The sequence below is a fragment of the Mytilus trossulus genome, chromosome 5 (assembly GCF_036588685.1).
Source record: "Mytilus trossulus isolate FHL-02 chromosome 5, PNRI_Mtr1.1.1.hap1, whole genome shotgun sequence".
In the NCBI taxonomy this organism is placed as follows: domain Eukaryota; kingdom Metazoa; phylum Mollusca; class Bivalvia; order Mytilida; family Mytilidae; genus Mytilus; species Mytilus trossulus.
The window spans coordinates 20,709,448-20,731,338 of NC_086377.1; the positions used below are offsets into that span (position 1 = coordinate 20,709,448).

A 21,891-nucleotide genomic window follows, 5' to 3' on the forward strand; every position below is an offset into this window, starting at 1 on the left:
TAAACACAAACAAAATAATAGAAGTAGTTTATTCATAAACAATTTAGATAACTCAACATACATTATAACAGTATATGTACAAAAATCATAAATTCTTGCAACAAGTTGGCCATATTGATTGTGAGAAAATTATTTAAAAAATAATAACCCAATACAAAAAGTCTAATGTTCTTACATACACACAAAACACATCCTATATATCAATATCAAGTTGGTTTTTTCAAGGCATGTGAGAGGGTCAGTTATGAAACATAGGTCAATTTCAATTGAAGCTACAATTTTTTACTGCCATGAGTTTAAATATATCTATTATCTTCTGCATTCTAAGGGGAGATAATTCACAGTAACACAATTATCTCCCTTTGTGAACATTTCTTATTACATCCTACAGAATTTGTATTGGATGACTTAAAACTTTGTTCTGTCATTTTTTTCTCTTATCAAATCGTCTGAAACTCTCAATCTGAAGGTACGGTGTTGCTAAAAACTTTTTTTTTATTATTATATGTGATTGTTTTGAAAATATGATCTAAAATAATAACTTCTTTACCTAAATTTTATTCATTATGAAGTTAGCAAACAGTACCTTCTGACATTCCCATTTAATATTACAGGAAATTTGCAGTTTAGGTATGGAACTGATGATTTTTCTATAATTGAAATGCTATATGTTATTCAAATTGTGAAGTAAAAAAAAATATAAATAATAAATAACCAAAAGAGTTTTTTGGGAGTTAACTAAGAATTTTCTACTTACAAAACAAATATCTGTTTATAAAATGTTTGAATTATTTCTCATCAAACGCTGTAACAATTATTGTCTACAAATCTTTACTTTCTAATTCAATATCAAGGTAAGGTGAGAAGATTAACTCTTACACGAATGTCAACATCAAAATAACTAATGCATAAAATGCAGAAGGAACACGCTATTACAAACACATTTCAAATTTACAGAGTTATCTCCCTCTATCTAGATTTAGATTATTGCATGATATTTTTTGGAAAAAAATCATCAGCTGTATAAGGATTATAATTTTGCTGTCGTAGAAATTGGGTTTGGCTTTTACAGTACCAACTTGATGATTCTTCAAATTTTTCATAAGAATGTATTTCAAAATCATTAAAAATCAAAAGGACATATAAATATATTTCTACAAGACATATCCTGGTTGTCCTGTGCAAGATTTGAGGACTGAGACAAATCTACAAAAGACTCAATATTAAAATTCATTCTCAGCAGTTTTTTTCATTGCAAAATCTGAATCTGCATGACATGAATAATACTCATTATATACCATAATTCATACAAAAATGTGAAAATGTTAAACAAACTCTACATACAGTGCTCAGTCATATAACAATAACAAAATGTAAAACTTGCAGCTAATATCAAAATTACTCATTGGATTTTCTCAATCATACATGTGCATACATAAACACTCACAGTAACAAAGCAAATACACCTTTAGTCATAACATACTTCAAAATAAAAGTTAAACAATGTTTTTTAATTAAAGTTAATATCTTTGTAATTGTTTTAGTCTTTTGCATAATCATGAAATCTAGTATATAGAAAAATACATTTTTTTTCTCAATCCATATAAATTAAATTAGTATTCCCAACAATAAATGGAACTACTGCATTAATTTTCATTTTTTAAAAAGCTTTAAATATAAAAAAAAATCTGGATTTCAGAAGGAAGGTCAGTTTTGCATAATCAGCAAATTTTAAACCTTAAACATGAAAAGTGTTATGGTAGAAATCAATACAAATAATGTTTTTTCACCTGTCCCAAGTCAGGAGCCCCTGGCCTTTGTAAGTCTTATATTATTTTAATTTTAGTTTCTTGTGTACAATTTGAAAAATAGTATGGCGTTCATTATCACTGAACCATTATATATTTGTTTAGGGGCCAGCTGAAGGACGCCTCCTGGTGCGGGAATTTATCGCTGCATTGAAGACCTGTTGGTGACCTTCTGCTGTTGTCTTTTTCTATGGTTGGGTTGTTGTCTCTTTGACATATTTTCATTTCCATTCTCAATTTTATTGCATAATCATTAAAACCCAGATACAAAATATGAATCCAAAGATTCAAACATTTAATCAGACATTTAGTCAGACCATTTTTGCTACAAATTGAAAAAATTACAAGATATATCAATTAACAGCGAAGAACATATATCAAAAGGTTAAACATAGTAGAAGTACACACATACACATAAGAATTTATTAAGGTATAAAATAAAGCACATAATTTTTTCAATACTGGTTAACTACAAAAAGACAATCATCCTTTCATTTTGATTTGGTTTGAATGTACACACAAATAGTTTGGTATATATTGTGACCTTAATCTTTCAATTTCTATATTATTACACACAAATTCAAGATGATTATGCAATTCAGCACACATGCAAATTTTGATACATAATGTACATTAACAGTATCCATCAAAAAGTTTCAATTCATATTTTCCTATATTTTAATATTTGAATTCTTACTAACTATGTTTTCCAAGCAACAGGCAAGAATGTCCCTCTTGATTGAATTTTCATACATGATCTTACTTTTGATAGAACCCTGCACACACAAAAAACCAGCAAAATAACAAAAAACATAAAAGACTATACAAAACAAAAACATTAAAACAAAAATCTTTAGCATGAATAACAAAATAGCTTAGTCTGTACATGCCTAACACGACATCACAAATGTTCAAAAGATATGATGAAAATGAGTCATTCATATTTTATCAACCAGTGCAGTGCACTGAATTGAAACAGTAAAACAAATTATATATAAAATTTATAAATTATAATCAACCTCATACCACTATTGTTTCTTTTCATTGCTTTATATTGAACACACTTAAACAGTATAAATACAGCCATAATAAAATTAATTCCTAAATTCTAACTCCTGTTCTTACAACCCACAATATTCTCATTTTAAGAAGTAATAATGATCTTATCTTACATTCTTACAATTTTAAATGCCCATCTAACCAAAGTAAAAAAAAAACAAACAAAAAAAACAACTAAGGAATTAATTTTAAATGACCTTTAATAAATTTCTATAACATAAAATATCAGCTGCATTTTTATTAATATCACATATTATGGAATGGTAAAATTCTACTAGTACACACATTAAAGTGAAAGGTCACCTCAGGGGTCAAAACCAATAACCTACAAATATGTACATCTATAAACTTGGCTATTCCAAATGATTGTTTGGGGGAGGGGAAACATTTCATCATTGGACATGGGTCACAACATGTTCATATTGGGTTGAGAGGGTTTATGGTAGGGGTTTAGTAATCACTCCCTATACATGTATATGAAAGTTTATAATTACCTTCACTCACTATACAGCCCTTGCAAAGTATAAAGCCTATTGGCGGATCAAGGGGGGAGGGTCCTGGAGTTGGAACCCCCCCCCCCCTTTTTTTGCTGAATCAATGCATTTGAATAGGGACATATAGCTGGAACCACCCCTTTGTCCTGGGTTGGGAATCACCCCTTTTTAAAATGGCTGGATCTGCCCCTGAAGCCACTCTCTACCTTCTCATAACTATTTAAATGCCATATCTGTTTATCAATGAAAACTAACTACTATATATATATAATAAGGACTCTGGTTATATTGCTTTACATTTATAATTATTTTAGTTTTACAAGATAAATAAGATATTAAAAGGTAGTAGTAATACAAAATGGACATTTTTAAATCCCAAAAATGTTAATCTTTTTAAGAAAAATTGAAGATGCACATACACTCAATACAAATGATCCTTAATTTATCATAATAACAAGTTTTATAAAATTATGTTAATGTATCTATGTTGAGCATAAGTGAAAGAACAAATTAAATATTGCACCTATTATCAATATCCGAACCGAAATGTTTACAGATGATCAATGCCATACTCTTTCTATATCTTGTGCAGCTAGTTTACAACCAATATATAAATACCAATTCAATATCTAAATTTTATTGAAAGTTCACTGCTTAATAAATAAATTTCTGACCTACAAAACAGAGGTTCCTCAATTTGATTACAGCAGATTCCATTGAGTGTAGCCAAAAGTAATGTCTTTGGTTAGCTTGCTTGTTAGCTGAACCGTGAAGTCATTATAAGGTCAGGTATACTAGCCTCCTTTCAAAGTAGCATAGCCCAACAGACAGATAGATTGGTTTTCTGTCGGACTAGTCTTTTCTTGAAGTAGGGTATACGTAGTTTACCATACCTAACAATTACTTCACGGTTTAGCTAACAAGCAAGCTAACCAAAGATACTACCTTTGGCTACACACTCAATGGAATCCGCTGTAACAATTTTGGTTTTGTCAGACACTCTCTGATAGTACCGGTAGACAAAAATTATTAGAAATCTGCTAATTCATTATATGAGCTGCTTCTGATAAAATTAAAACCAGTGGCGGACCCAAGGGAGGAGGGGTCCCAGGGGTTGAAACACCCCCTTTTTTTGGCCAGTCAATGCATTTAAATGGGGACATATAGTTGGAACCCATTATAAACATGTTTTCCGTTTTACTTTTTAATTATCCTATTAAAGCTACTATTATAATGTAAAACATACGGCTAGTGAGACAGAGAAATATTAAACCTTGTCAATGCAATTCTAAATAAGTGTTCCTCATCAAAATATAATTCAATGAAACAATAAAATGGTGTTTTCTTCCCCAATGCACATTTTTCAATGTTCCTCCTTGGAAACTAGTTTTCATCTTTTATATAAGTGAATTACAGTAAATTCAGAAATTTTTGCTATGCTTTTCATAGGGAGTAAAATTGCAACAAAATAGGTTTCTTTTAAATGAACACAAAAATTTTGAAGAATTATTTGTATCCCTCATTTCCTGAAATCACAAGAATTAATCACTCGTTTTTAGCCTATTAAACAATCTACATTATCTAATGCATGCTATAATTTCTGAATTTACAGTTACAGGAACAATTTCAAGTACTGTAGAAACACTAATTTTCGTGGGGTTAAAATTTCGTGATTTGTGTTGTAATAAGACTTCATGGGGATTTATTTTCGTGGATTCCAATAAATGGAAATGATATTATATAAATGTTAAAAGTTGTGTTTTTTTTTTTAATTTCATGGATATATTCTTTCCATAAAATAAACGAAATTAAATCCTCCACGAAAATTTCTGCTTCTACAGTATATTTAGAATGCATAAATATGTACAATAAGTAAACATATCAGTATGTTGAGGCCATCCACTGTAATTCTGTTCGATATGCATATATTTCCATTGAATTTCAGCTAATCAACAATCTCCATTATGTAATGCATGCTAAAATTTCTGAATTCACAGTTACAGGAACAATTTCAAGTATATTTAGAATGCATAAATATGAACAATAAATAAACGGATCAGTACGTTGAGGCCATCCACTGTAATTCTGTCCGATATGCATATATTTCCATTGGTTTAAGAGACATGGTTTCTCCATTCTTAACATCTCTTTGATCATAGTTCAGTGATAAAGATGTTTCTTTGGTATTTTTAAATGTTAACTCTTTAAATAAGCGTTGGAATGATATCTGAAAAAGAAAACTAAAGTTATAGAACAAAACAGGACAAAAAAGGAAAACCTAAATGCCCCCTCCACCTAGAATTTATATAGATTTTAAATTTGATACCCATTTCTAACAAAATGCAGAAAACCGGTATTCAAGAGTATAAAATTCATGCTTGCTGTTTGGTGTGAGCCAAGGCTTGGTGTTAAAGAATGTACCTTGACCTATAAAGATGTACTTTTATGAATTGTGACTTGGATGGAGAGTTGACTCATTGGCACTCATACCACATTTTCTGATCAAAATCACTTAATAGTTTCTTTAACTTTATTTATCACTAATCAGATTATGCTATACCGGCATCCCCCCACAAATTGCTGTCCAATTAAAAATACTTTACGAAATGATAATACAAATTGGAGTGGTTTTAATGAGTTTCTTTTAGTAAAAGCAAATGCAATGATTCTAAGGGATGACATCAAAAGATCGATGTAGGATAAAAAACTTAAATCAAATAGTTTGGGGGTGGGGGGATTGAACTGTTGCAAATTTTCGTTATCCTACATTGATTTTTACATATATCCATATTGAACAATCAATTTTTCCCAAATTAAGTTAAGAGGGGGGTGGGGGTCAGTAAAAAACCCTTCATTGAACTTTTGATGACGTCCCCAAAGAAAAAAAGATGTCTTCATTGCAATAAATCTTACCTGTCCATCTGAACTATCACATTTTAATCCACGATTAGGAAAATTACAATCAAATCCTAAATGATGAAGTAACAATGCTACGTCTTTTCTCGGCTTAAATCCATGAGACGTGTCATCTTCACTATAACGTAGAGATCGGAAGTTCAATAGATGGATTTCACACGGGAAGGTTTTCTGCATTGGTTTAAAGTTCGGTAAAAGTGGAATGCTTTCCGTATCACTATTTTTAGGAATGACAAATATTGGCTGAATCAGCTGTAACGAGGTTAGATGAGCTTGAAGAGACGGAAATCCAGTTATTTTTTCTTTAGGCTGAAAAGATAAAATTAATATACTGTAAATTCAGAAAATAATGCGAGGTTTTTATTATTGCGAAAAATGCGACTGAGTTGTAAATGCAATTATTCAAACTTGCATTTTGAAATATTTTATATGAATTTAACAGGATTTGTCTCAAAATCGTCAAACCTAAAATCGCATTTAAGTCTAAAATGACAAAATCCCAATAATAAATGCACACAATAATTTCTGTATTTACAGTAATCAGAGAACTGAATATTTGAAAACTTACGGCTTTTTTACCTCAGGAAAAGATTACCTTAGTTTATTTGGCAAAACATTTAGGAATTTTTGGTCCGCAATGCTCTTCAAATTTTATCTTTTATTTGGACTTTTAAACTTATTTGATAAAGGCAATGACTTAGTATTTTGCAGACCAAACACTCCTCTGGCACAAAATCCTAGTATCTATGATGAGTTTATTCACAGATAATTAGTTTTGCGTCCTAAACACTCTTTGAAGTTGTTCTTAATTTGCGATTTCACTTTTATGATTTGAGCATCACAGATGATGCATGAGTTTTTGTAGATGAAATGTGTACAAAATTATACTCCTGGTATTCTTTGTTACTTTATTCTGTTCACAATTTATTTTTGTTGTTGAAAAGTATGGTTGGTACTCAATATCCTAGACCTATGACTCCAGTTTGATTGACACACTTATAATCACAAAGTTTCTCAAATTGTTGACACAACCCTTGACTAAAACAGCATGCCTAAGGCATGGGAATCTGTGAAGACAAGACACATGAAACAAACACTCGGACTTCTCTTGAATTGAATTTCAAATGTGCATATTGTTATGCATTTACTTTTCTACATTGGCTAGAGGTATAGGGGGAGGGTTGAGATCTTATAAACATGCTTAACCCCGTCACATTTTTGCACCCGTCCCAAGTCAGGAGCCTCGGGCCTTTGTTAGTCTTGTATTTATTTAATTTTAGTTTCTTGGGTACAATTTGAAAATTAGTATGGCGTTCATTATCACTGAACTACCTATATTGGTCAAGGGGCCAGCTGAAGGACGCCTCCAGGTGCGGAAATTTCTTGCTAACTTGAAGACCTGTTGATGACCTTCTGCTGTTGTTTTTTCTATGATCGGGTTGTTGTCTCTTTGACACATTCCCCATTTCCATTCTCAAATTTACTAATGCATTAATGTGAAACACAGAACAGGGCAACTGCTTATGTTCAAAGTGTAAGTGAATACCTACCCTTGGCTTTAGTCTCTTTTCAACCAAGAGAGCAAACCTATTAGGTGTAACTTTATTATCATGGACAGGCTGGCCAAGAACAGGACAGATTTTTATATTTTTAGTAACAGTGAATACTTACCCTTGGCTTTAGTCTCTTTTCAAACAAGAGAGCAAACCTATTAGGAGTAACTTTATTATCATGGACAGGCTGACCAAGAACAGGACAGATTTTTATATTCCTTGTATCAGTGAATACCTACCCTTGGCTTTAGTCTCTTTTCAAACAAGAGAGCAAACCTATTAGGTGTAACTTTATTATCATGGACAGGCTGGCCAAATACAGGACAGATTTTTATATTCCTTGTATCAGTGAATACCTACCCTTGGCTTTAGTCTCTTTTCAAACAAGAGAGCAAACCTATTAGGTGTAACTTTATTATCATGGACAGGCTGACCAAGAACAGGACAGATTTTTATATTCCTTGTATCAGTGAATACCTACCCTTGGCTTTAGTCTCTTTTCAAACAAGAGAGCAAACCTATTAGGTGTAACTTTATTATCATGGACAGGCTGACCAAGAACAGGACAGATTTTTATATTCCTTGTATCAGTGAATACCTACCCTTGGCTTTAGTCTCTTTTCAAACAAGAGAGCAAACCTATTAGGAGTAACTTTATTATCATGGACAGGCTGACCAAGACCTCGGTTGTCATCTTGATTCAAACGTCGGTCCATCATTATCTCTATCTGACCTGTAAGCAGTATAAAATATTAAAGACATCAGTTTAGTTCAAATGTATTGCTGGGATGCTGGCTCCTTTCATTCATATACTGTTGAATTATTTTTATTTGCTGTATTGTTATTTGCTGTGAATACAGATCCTGTTGGTGTCCTTCTGCTGTTGTCTGTTCTATGATCAGGTTGTTGTCTCTTTTACACATTCCCCATTTCCATTCTCAATTTAATTCTGTAAAATTTGTTGGATACCAACTTTTGTGGATTTTTTTTTGATACATGTACCAACTTTTGTGGAATTTGTTAATTAGGCCACAGTTTTTTAATTTGTCGGTTTACAGATTTTTCTCATAAAAAAGTCAGGTCGGTCGGTCCGAAAAAAAAAGAAAAAAAATATCTTTCAAAACAGAAAAATATGCAAAATAAATATATATATTTCACCTTACTTAACAAAATGTTTGTCTTATTTGCTGTTTTGTGATCATTTCTTAACATTTAGTACGATGAAATATTATTGATCAGTGATCATGAACATCCTATGACATCGTTTAATAACTTCCTGTAAAAAAGGGGGGTTGCACGGACAAAGACGAAATTAAATCGTCATTTCACAAACAAGAAAAACACATTCCTGTAGCTCTCAATCAGTTCCAGAAAACTTGGTAAATAATGATCTTCAGTCACAAAAACTGATAAAGAAAAAATGTAAAAACGTCGTACAAAAATAAGTTTAAACACACGTGTCGAAAAACGTAATAGACTCGTCCACTGGAAAAAACAACAATATCGGGTTAATCAGTTGTCAAGCAATCCGGTTTTTATCCCAATGATTGATAATATGAAACAAGAAAATTTCAAATGATTTGTTAATATTCAGTACTTTAATTGATGTATTCCACCTGTCAACATTTGGACAAGTCTATTTCTCTGAGATGATGCATCTAACGGACTGATGACAAATAAGGGAAACGAACTTATTTTGTAATAGGTTTTCAACACAGGTTTTGTTCCGCAAAATTATTTGCGCGAAAGACATTTCAAGGTCAGTTATAATTGATTTGTCTATTTTTAGAAATGTAAATTGGAAGTTTTATTTTTTCACAACAGAAAGTGTTATCAACTTTGTTAATGATTAATGCATTTCATTTTATAAAAAAAGAAAATTTTAATTATTTTTCAGGGATACTGCATTGATAAGGGTCGGCGGGAATAAAAAAAGCATGAAAAGTCAATTTTATTTTTATTCTGAAAATCAGCGGATTGTAAACCAACAAATAAAAAAATCGTGGCCTTACCAAATTTTGTGAAATTTTTTGGATACCAACTTTTGTGAAATTTGTGGAAATTGTTGCTTCAGTGTCTGTCATTGGTTTGTGTCTGTCATGTGACATTTGTAATGACTTGTTCATATAGTTTGACAACATGACATCAAATAGATTAAAGTAATTTTGAATGAGACAAAGACTACCAATTGTCCTGTTGAAGGTTGTAGTTCTCTTCAGCACTTTGGATTTCCCAATAAAATATGGCTGCAAGAATATTGCTAATAGCGCTAAAAGTGATGTTCAACATTAACAATAAATCTAAACTTACCAACTTCTAAACTAGCCATGCCTAGTGACTGTCCAGACAAAACACTAAACCTATAACTATCATCTTCTATAAAAGCCATGGACGGCATTGGGTAAAAGTTGGCCTGGAGTGGAATTTTATCTAATTTCTTGTGCTTGATCATCTGAAATTAAAAGATTGAAGATACATGTTAATTAACTTTTTTTGTTTAACTAAAAGAAGATGAAGACTTCTATGACACAGCAAACAAACAACATGCATTACAAAAAGACATTTCATTTTCTTTTTTACATAAATAAGGCCATTAGTTTTCTCATTTGAATTGTTTTACATTGTCTTATCGGGGCCTGTTATAGCTGAATATGCAGTATGGTCTTTGCTCATTGTTGAAGGCCGTACAGTGACCTATAGTTGTTAATGTTTGTGTCTTTTTTTTGGTCTTTTGTGGATAGCTGTCTCATTGGCAATCATACCACATCTTCTTTTTTATATATATAGGGGAACATATAGTCTCATCCCAGAGACATGTGTCTATACAAGATTTACATACTGTGAAAGTTCTTTAATTCCTAGGTATGAATTTTCGTGGTTTAAGCAATATTGACATATTCATGGGTTTTTAAATTTGTGGATTTTAGTTTTCTAAAAAAAAAAAATTGAAAAATTAAAGCCTTAAGAACCCAAGGCTACAAAGAGTATGGTTTTGAAGGAAATTGCAAAGAGAACATTGACCCGTGTTAATAGTAGTGATAACACTAATTAGCCCAAGTTAAAGTGATCAACAGATTAAAGACCATCAAAAGTGTTAATTAGGCCATAAACATGTCACATAAAAAAACAGTAGCATAAACAAATGCTAGAATTGTATCTTGAATTGTCATATGATTCTAGTAAAAATCAAGCCCAGCATGAAATTATTATTTCTCATATGTACGAGAACTATGAGGATAAAAATAAACACTTTATCATACTAGCATATCAATACTGGAAATCTGACTTCCATGGATCAAAAATATTTTTTATGAGAATTAAAAGATCAAAAGTTGTACAATTTAGGTTTTTATTAAAAGAGTAAATGGGTTTAACCCTGCATTTAGTTGTAGTTCTGTGACTGCTATTAAAGAATTCTCAGATTTAGCGTTGTTTAATTAGTTATCAAAGGTACCAGGATTATAATATAATACGCCAGACACGCTTTTCGTCTACATTCTCTAGATCTTATCAGTAGTCAAAACCTACATGTGGATCTCTCCATGTCTTGATTTGGACAATGGTTGTTCTATTTGTTGGACACTTAAATTCGTGAATAAAGCCACCCAAGAAAGCCATGAAAATTGGTAACCCACGAATAAAAGTACTTTCACAGTATATTAAATTGTCAATTCTTTAAACTCTTTTTAAAAATATTTAATTTCCTTTGGGTCAGTGCTCATGACTCCTTTCTGTACACATTCCGTGGTTTAAATTGCGATTGTTTTTAATATAATACAATGTTTATTGATGGAACGAGTTAATTTTTCTAGACATTGACGAAAGTTACTTCTGCAAGGGAGACAACTCAAAACAATAATATGGAAGACTCCATTTCGCCTGAAGGGGTACTGTAGTTACACCCTTACAATGTGGACTACATTTATTTTAATTCAAATGATGCATATGACTTAAAATTATGCAACAACAATAACCCTCAATAGCAGGCATACATAAAAGGATCCCATGTGTTTAAAATAAATAAATTCAGTGGGGAATCCAGAGCAACCATTCAATCTAATACCCCTTGAAGTCAAGAAAACTATACGCATGCACGTAATTACCTAAACAAACCCTGGAGCAAGAACGTATATTAAATGTTAATTAAACAACCTAGATGGTTCTCTATTTCTTTATGGAAGTACAATATTAAATATCAGTTTCATAACGGTGACATATAAGAAAATTCCCACATCAGTTCTTATATGACAGAAATAGATTTATTGGAATTCAGAGAACTCTCGCATTTTTATCAAAACTGTGGAATTCCCTGACGTGTTTCTAAATTTATAAAAACACTAAATATCAATACTGCTTAATCCTGATTTTCCTGTGTTGTTAAAAACACGAATATAAGTCAAGGGAAATATCAAACATGAAGATGATGAAAAGAATATTATTGGAAAGTTGTTAAAGTTCATTCCCTTTGTTTGTTTTTACCTTTTAAAGCAAGACAATCATAAGAATCTGAGATGTTCCTTAATGTTTAGAATAAAACGGTTGACGTGAGGGCATGGCCCTTAGCCAATGGTATTAGTCTATAGATTGCTTGAAAGCAATCGTATCCCAAAAACAAGGTCTCTTGCATTCATATTATTTGTGGTGGTGTTAAATTTAGTGCTTACCAAAAGTTCTTGACTTTGATTGTGTGTGTTCTTTTCTTAATGTTAACTAAATCATCTATTTCTATATTGCAATGATTTGAATTCACGTCCGTTATTTGCAAAGATGTACAAGACTCCTCCCCCTCCACAAACAAGTGTGTCTGAATAATATATCAATATTTCAGTTGAGCTGTAAATAAATATTTTATAACCTTGTTAAATAATTACCTGGAAACCATTGAGGTCAACAAAGAACTCTCTCTCTGTGTTTTGTATGTCAGTGTTAATCCTCATGGCTGTCTCAATATTACCACCAGTACTACTAATATCTACAAGGTTATATATGTCTATAGCACTGCCATCTGTACCTATAAATAGAAATATCTACCAGGTTATATATATCTATAGCACTGCCATCTGTACCTATAAATAGAAATATCTACCAGGTTATATATATCTATAGCACTGCCATCTGTACCTATAAATAGAAATATACCAGGTTATATATATCTATAGCACTGCCATCTGTACCTATAAATAGAAATATACCAGGTTATATATATCTATAGCACTGCCATCTGTACCTATAAATAGAAATATACCAGGTTATATATATCTATAGCACTGCCATCTGTACCTATAAATAGAAATATACCAGGTTATATATATCTATAGCACTGCCATCTGTACCTATAAATAGAAACTTGATTTCTTTTCTTGCTTTCGCTCAAGCGAGAAAATCAATCTTGTTGAGATGATCAACAATAATATATATTATTAACCAACTTACTACAATATGTATAGAAATGCCCATGCTTTATAAAAGGAAAATTTCGACATCTGGTCATTATGAACCGAGAAATTGCTACAGCCAGTCCTTACGAAATCTCAGTCATGCATTACGAAATCACACCCGAGCATTACGAAATCACAGTCATGCATTATGAAAAGATAAAACGGGACATCGATTAAATCAAAATGTCCTTTATTTTTTTTTAAATACAAGAGTGCACACACTGAAATGTCTCGCCTTCTTTACTAATCCTTGATACTATCTTGATAGACCTAAATATAAAGATTTATTACAACTGTCACATAAACTCAAAGTTAATCAAGAAAATGAAACATTGAACCATGAAAATGAGGTCAAGGTCAGATGAACATGCCAGGCAGACATGTACAGCTAACAATTCTTCAATACAACAAATATAGCTGACTTATTGCCTATAAATAAAGAAAAACAGACCAAAACACAAACACTTAAAGCTTAGCAATGGACCGTGAAAATGAGGTCAAGGTCAAATTAAACCTGCATAACAGACATATAGATCATAAAATATTTCCATACACCAAATATAGTTGACCTAATGCATATAGTATTAGAAAAATAGATCAAAACTAAAAAACTTAACTTTGACCACTGAACCATGAAAATGAGGTCAAGGTCAGATGACACCTGTCAGCTAGACATGTGCACCTTACAATCATTCCATACACCAATTATAGTAGACCTATTGCATATAGTATAAGAAAAACAGACCAAAACACAAAAACTTAACTATAACCACTGAACCATGAAAATGAGGTCAAGGTCAGATGACTACTGTCAGTTGGACATGTACACCTTACAGTGCTTCCATACACTGAATATACTTGCCCTATTGCTTATAGTATCTGAGATATGGACTTGACCACGAAAACTTAACCTTGTTCACTGATCCATGAAATGAGGTCGAGGTCAAGTGAAATGGGTCTGACAGGCATGAGGACCTTGCAAGGTACGCACATACTAAATATAGTTATCCAATTACTTATAATAAGAGAGAATTTAACATTACAAAAAATCTGAACTTTTTTTTCAAGTAGTCACTGAACCATGAAAATGAGGTCCAGGACATTGGACATGTGACTGACGGAAAGTTCATAACATGAGGCTTCTATATACGAAGTATGAAGCATCCAGGTCTTCTACCTTCTAAAATATAAAGCTTTTAAGAAGTGAGCTAACACCGCCGCCGCCATAGCCGCCGCCGGATCACTATCCCTATGTCGAGCTTTCTGCAACAAAAGTTGCAGGCTCGACAATAAGTGTGACATTTTTTTTAATTTTTTTAAACTTAATATCATAAAAACAAGTTTAAATGATGTTCATTGTTTTGTAGTGACTAGAAACGGAAATATTTCACAGCCTTTAGGCTTAAATTAAAATATTCATTGTTTGCCCTTTACCGACCGACCCTATAAATTCTTTGCGCCTGAAAATCTTTTATTTGTATTTACCAGCAAGATTTTATTTTATTTTATTTTTTCGTTCCTACCAAAAATCTTATATTTGAATTTCCCGCTCAAAACTATTTTATCCGGAATTCTCGGGTTTTATCTTCAACGTATAAGGTTCATTCCATTTGGTATCACCTAAGCGTTTGACACAAACACTTGCATTTGAAGTTTAAAAGCATTTGTTTGAAATCAATGTTCAGCATGTGAACGCTTCCTGAAATCATGATATGACGTACGCTACTCTGTACCTTTATACTTAAAGAGCAGGGTTCCTTTACAAATAAGTTCGTTTGATACAAAATTATCAACGTGTGTACAAACTAATTTGTAAACGGACGTTGTATTCTATGTAGGGATGGCCCTTTTGTGATCCGCAGATCAGGATGATTATGTTAACAATGCCGCTATATTATTAGCTCACCTGGCCCAAAGGGCCAAGTGAGCTTTTCTCATCACTTGACGTCCGGCGTCATCCGGCGACGTTAACTTTTACAAAAATCTTCTCCTCTTAAACTACTGGGCCAAATTAAACCAAACTTGGCCACAATCATCATTGGGGTATCTTGTTTAAAAAATGTGTGGCGTGACCCGCCAAACCAACCAAGATGGCCGCCATGGCTAAAAATAGAACATAGGGGTTAAATGCAGTTTTTGGCTTATAACTCAACCAGATGCTCCGCAGGGCGTAGCTTTATACGACCGCAGAGGTTGAACCCTGAACGGTTGGGGCAAGTATGGACACAACATTCAAGCTGGATTCCGCTCTAAATTTGGATTGTGATTAAATAGTTGACACAGCATAGGTTTCTGACACAGAATGAATGTATTCAAATGAACTTAAAATTTTTGTTTTCTCTTAGAGCAATTCACTATGCTGTTGAATATTAATCCTCTCAAAAAAATGTTTGAAGAAATTTTCTTTTTATTTATGAAATTTCAAATGAGAAAAATTGAACCCAATTTTTTAATCACATCCCCCTTTCCCTTATTCCAAGACTAATTTCAATTAAAATATTCTAGTGGAGTTTGCAACAATTACTACTCATTTAAATACATCATAAAATATTAAGATGTAAAAAAACTGCTTGTTATCACTGAATGGTAAAGATTATTTAAATTTATCAGTTGGTAGTAAAAAGTGAATATACATTGTATATTGTATATAACAAAGATTTAAGTTGATTCTGGACAAAGAAAGATAACTCCAATTCAAAAAAATTCTTGCAGATATTTCTTGCTTACTATACTGGACAAAGAAAGATAACTCTTAATTAAAAAAAAAATTGCAATTTCACAATATTGTGAAATTAGATATTTCTTGCCATTGCACAATACTGTGCAATTGAAACTACTTGCTATTGCACAATACTTAATATAATAATTTAAGATCCTGATTTGGACCAACTTGAAAACTGGGCCAATAATCAAAATTCTAAGTACATTTTTAGATTCAGCATATCAAAGAACCCCAAGGTTTCAATTTTTGTTAAAATCAAACTAAGTTTAATTTTGTACCCTTTGGACCTTAATGTAGACCAATTTGAAAACGGGACCAAACATTAAGAACCTACATACACAGTTAGATTCGGCATATTAAAGAACCCCAATTATTCAATTTTGATGAAATCAAACAAAGTTTAATTTTGGACCCTTTGGGCCCCTTTTTCCTTAACTGTTGGGACCAAAACTCCCAAAATCAATACCAACCTTCCTTTTGTGGTCATAAACATTGTGTTTAAATTTCATTGATTTACTTTAACTAAAGTTATTGTGCGAAAACCAAGAATAATGCTTATTTGGGCCCTTTTTTGGCCCCTAATTCCTAAACTGTTGAAACCAAAACTCCCAAAATCAATCCCTACCTTTCTTTTGTGGTCATAAACCTTGTGTCAAAATTTCATAGATTTCTATTAACTTAAACTAAAGTTATAGTGCGAAAACCAAGAAAATGCTTATTTGGGCCCTTTTTGGCCCCTAATTCCTAAAATGTTGGGACCAAAACTCCCAAAATCAATACCAGCCTTCCTTTTATGGTCATAAACCTTGTGTTAAAATTTCATAGATTTCTATTCACTTTTACTAAGTTAGAGTGCGAAAACTAAAAGTATTCGGAGACGACGACGACGACGCCAACGACGACGACGACGCAGACGACGACGCCAACGTGATAGCAATATACGACGAAAATTTTTTCAAAATTTGCGGTCGTATAAAAACCAAAGCATTTAGAGCAAATCTGACAAGGGGTAAAATTGTTTATCAGGTGAAGATCTATCTGCCCTGAAATTTTCAGATGAATCTGACAACCCATTGTAGGGTTGCTGCCCCTGAATTGGTAATTTTAGGGAAATTTTGCTGTTTTTGGTTATTATCTTGAATATTATTTTAGATAGAGATAAACTGTAAACAGCAATAATGTTCAGCAAAGTAAGATTTACAAATAAGTCACATGACCAAAATGGTCAGTTGACCCCTTTAGGAGTTATTGCCCTTTAAAGTCAATTTTTAACCATTTTTCGTAAATTTTATATATCTTTTACAAAAATCTTCTCCTCTGAAACTGCTTGGCCAAATTAATCCAAACTTGGCCACAATCATCTTTGGGGTATTTTGTTTAAAAAATGTGTGGCGTGACCCGCCAAACCAACCAAGATGGCCGCCATGGCTAAAAATAGAACATAGGGGTAAAAGGCAGTTTTTGGCTTATTACTCAAAAACCAAAGCATTTAAAGCAAATCTGACATTGGGTAAAATTGTTTATCAGGTCAAGATCTATCTGCCCTGAAATTTTCAGATGAATCGGACAACCTGTTGTTGGGTTGCTGCCCCTGAATTGGTAATTTTAAGGAAATTTTGCTGTTTTTGGTTGTTATCTTGAATATTATTATAGATAGAGATAAACTGTAAACGGCAATAATGTTCAGCAAAGTAAGATCTACAAATGAATCAACATGACCGAAATGGTCAATTGACCCGACCCCTAAGGAGTTATTGTCCTTTTAAGTCAATTTTTTTACAATTTTCATAAAATTTGTAAATTTTTACTAACATTGTCCACTGAAACTAATGTGCCAAGTTCATTATAGATAGAGATAATTGTAAGCAGCAAGAATGTTCAGTAAAGTAAGATGTACAAACACATCACCATCACCAAAACACAATTTTGTCATGAATCCATCTGCTTCCTTTGTTTAATATTCACATGGACCAAGGTGAGCGACACAGGCTCTTTAGAGCCTCTAGTTTATATCTGATATGATTCAAAAGAGACAAAACCCTGTATAGTGGAGAATATCTGGCAGTAAAATCGCCAAGTTTTCCATACAGATCATTTATAAATGCGATGTAAAATACGTGACAATTGTCAGAGTTTTAAGTCTTGTAGCATTTTTATTGGAAACAAAGGCACACACTAGTAATGTACATCTGCCTGAGCATATCTTATCAGTACAAAGTTACCTTTTACAGAAAATCTTAAGGTAAGCACACAAGGTACGTAGTACAGAATATAAGTGCAAGTTCAAACTCTTCAAAGTTCCAGGCATATAAACGTTGGAGATATGCGGTACAGCTCTATATTTTGATATTTGAAAACAAAATAGTACTGTGCATATGAATTAGCTTCACATTCTTCGTGCTATTTTTTTTTTAACTAATAGTCACAGAAAACTTATTTGCAAAAACAAAACAGACACAAATGACATTATGCAGAGTTTGTATCTATGAAAAAAATATTATACCTACCTGCTTACCCATGACAAATAATATACCGAGCCAAGTTATTTTTTTGGGGAAAAAAATAAAATATTTTACCTACCTAACTACCCTGTTTCAAAACATAGGGTCAGAAAAGGGCAAACAAACAATATTTTAATTTAGGCCTTATCGAGTACGACTTTGGATTATTATCACTGTTTCATTTCCGTTGTTCAATTCTCAGAAGACTGCAGACTTAAGAATATTTAAACTGTCTGATTTATTCTTCCCAGCTACTTTATATGTGCTAGATGAAATGAATTTTAATAGCATCAAATTAAGTACTTGGATGAGAAATCAGAAATTACATCTGACAGTCACAATGTTGACCAAATTCCATGCGAAATTGAATGCGAAAAGACAAGTTCAAGTTCAAGTTGAAATTCAGCTATGAAATTCCAGTATCTTTTTCACGGTAAGTTTCTTACTCTTTGTTTAATCGAAGAATTAAAACCATTTAATAAAAATTTTATAAAACGAGCTTTTTTCTGTATTGGTCCTGTTGTAGTTTGTGGATAGCTGTATAATTTTGGATCCGAGACTCGTAGACTGTTCTTGAATGAAGTTGCCTTTATTAGTTGGTTAATAAAAGTATCAATATATGGACTTTTTCATATTGGCCCTGTAACATGCCCTTGATATTAATAATGGCCTCAGACAGTTGTAATGGCCCTCGGCGTTGCCTCAGCGCCATTACAACAATCCTTGGCCATTATTAATACCTCGGGCATGTTACAGGGCCAATATGATTAAAGTCCATACATTAATACTATAATAATATCTGCAGACAACCTGATCATCAGTACATCACATCTTCATTATGAACCCCTGCTATCTGAGATTAATTGGCTTTTTACATGTGGATTCCCATGTTTTTTTCCTTAGTTATCAGCCACAATGTCATGTGACTTGTTCTGTGGTCATGTGATCCATGTCTTGAAAGGAATATTACTTACCAGGGGAACTGAAAATTTTAACATGATGTTCTGTATACTGGTGGTACACTACAACCTCTGACACAATGGGGCCTCTTGTTATCCTTATCGTTGGTGACATATAGTTGATAGGCTGTCAAAAAATAAAAAAAGATCATTCACAAATTTGACTTTTCCCTTTTTTTTTGTTCATTTTTTTTTTTGGGGGGAATTGATAGCAAAATCAAAAATCTACAGGTTTTCAATGAGTAAAAAATAGATACAATCATCAGGTAAGTTCAGGATAGCTCTACACTTCAGTTTACCAGCTGACCTATATCTTACCCCCCTTTTTCCTCAAATCTTTTTCCTAACCTTTGCTGGACCATAAGATAAGAACAGGTAAGCAACACTCTTCTCTTCACTGTGAGATATCCCATAAGATACAAAGCTGACCTCTATCTTATCTCCCATTTTCCTAACCTTTGCTGGACCATCAGGTAAGAACAGGTAAGCTCCACTCTTCTCTTTACCATGAGATATACCATAAGATACATAAAAAGCTGACCCCTCCCCTCTCCCTTTTTTCTGCAATCTTTTTCCTTACCTTTGCTGGACCATCAGGTAAGAACAGGTAAGCTCCACTCTTTTCTTTCATGTGAGATATACCATAAGACACAAAGCTGACCTCTATCTTACCCCCCCCCCCCCATTTTCCTCCAATGTTTTTCCTTACCTTTGCTGGACCATCAGGTAAGAACAAGTAAGCTCCACTCTTCTCTTTACCATGAGATATACCATAAGATACAAAGCTGACTTCTGCCGTGTGTTGTTTACCATCATCCTTCGTTGTCACAGACTGTAATTAATAATAATTTTACATCAAATTTAAAATTTTCTGTTAGGTCTGAATTAAAGCCAAAGGGGACAGGGTAGGAAACTTTTTAAGTAGGTACCCAACACTTTCACTACAATAGATTTGGCTCGTTTAATTTTCATAAAATTTTGTCAAAGTATTTACTTTGACACTCAAACAAAAATTTTAAAATTCTAAAAATTTTGAACCAACCGTTTTGTCAGAAAATTACACTGGTTATATAGCAATTTGACAAACACCAATTTTGATCAATGAGAAGCTTAATATACCCTTAACAACACAACATAATTAAAACGTTTAGCTGATATTACAGAGTTATCTCCCTGTAGTGTTAGGTACCACCTTAAGACCCTGACTACTCATTATTTTGAATTTTCCATTTAACTATAATTCTAATATTCCAAATTCTATAAAAAAATGAAACCCCCAAACAATTTAACAATTTTGGTACAGGTTTTATAACACCTTTCAAACTTTATAAGTGTTTAAAATGTAAAATGAGTATTACAAATTAAAGTGGAGTGACGGTGATATTTTCAAAACTCCTATAAATTATAATAGTTCATCACATAATGAGTATGTTGTTTAGATCCAAAACAATAAGTTAAAATAATATAACACTGATAATTTCTAACTTGTCCAAAACATTACTGATATATAATTTAATTTTGGATGTAACCCATCTTCTGATTGGCTGACGTAATTTTGTTATGAGCCCATAGACATAATTTAGTCATGTGATCATGACGTCATCAATGTTTCTTCATTGTTTTCTATGGTTTAATATGGAATTTAGAAATAAATTATAAGAAATGACTGTAAATTTTTTTCTGTCTATTTGAAATAACATAAAAAATGTGGTGCACACTGTTAAAGAACCAGCTACGCACGTTATTCAGTGTGCCAAATTTTTTATGTTATTTCTTCATAGACAAAAAAAATATTGCAGTCATTCCTTAGACAGACACTGGTATTTCTATGGATCTGTGGGACAATAAAAATAAGCCCCCCTTCCCCTTGCTGTGTAAACAGGATTACAATTGTGTGTACAGTATTCAGTTTTCTCTAATTCTTCGTCAATTTATCCCTTTCTGCACCCATTGTATAAAAAAAAAATTAATCAACTTGTGGTTCGTTAGATTTCAGTACTTCATTGGTTAAAATTCGATAAATGACATCTAATGTTCTTGCTTTCCTCTGAATTTTCTATTGTGACGGCATGAAAAAAAGGCGACCATGCCTGATGACGTCACATAGAAAGAACACATCTTTTTGCAGATCATTCAAAAAATGGGACAATTTTGCCTGCATAATTTTCGAAATACATTAGAGAAACAGATTCCACCACAAAATCTTGTGTAATACGATATTTATCCACTCTTGATAGTTAAATTTTAAATATTTAAAACACTCCAGCAAGGCTTGCGTTTTAAATTTGAAAATTTAACTGTCTTGAGTGGATAAATATCGTATTACACTCCATGCAGTGCCAGTAGACAACAAGAACATAGCATACAGAATGAAGTGTAATTCAAGTTTTAGTGTGTGTGTTTCTGTTTTTCAATAAACAGAACATGGTTGTCATCTTGAC

At 32.5% G+C, this 21,891-nt stretch overlaps 1 protein-coding gene across 1 annotated transcript in view; it reads right to left on the reverse strand.

Moving 5' to 3' along the window:
- Positions 1–4,304: 4,304 nt before the first annotated feature.
- Positions 4,305–21,891, reverse strand: part of LOC134718643 (alpha-mannosidase 2x-like) — a 43,936-nt gene continuing 26,349 nt past the window's right edge. The window contains exons 16-22 of the mRNA XM_063581290.1: positions 20,160–20,282; positions 19,466–19,577; positions 12,702–12,841; positions 10,141–10,282; positions 8,433–8,563; positions 6,275–6,586; positions 4,305–5,588 (exon numbers count right to left, since the gene is read on the reverse strand). Of these exons, the coding sequence (XP_063437360.1) occupies positions 5,418–5,588; positions 6,275–6,586; positions 8,433–8,563; positions 10,141–10,282; positions 12,702–12,841; positions 19,466–19,577; positions 20,160–20,282 (1,131 nt within the window). The 3' untranslated portion in view covers positions 4,305–5,417. The remainder of the gene's footprint in view (positions 5,589–6,274; positions 6,587–8,432; positions 8,564–10,140; positions 10,283–12,701; positions 12,842–19,465; positions 19,578–20,159; positions 20,283–21,891) is intronic.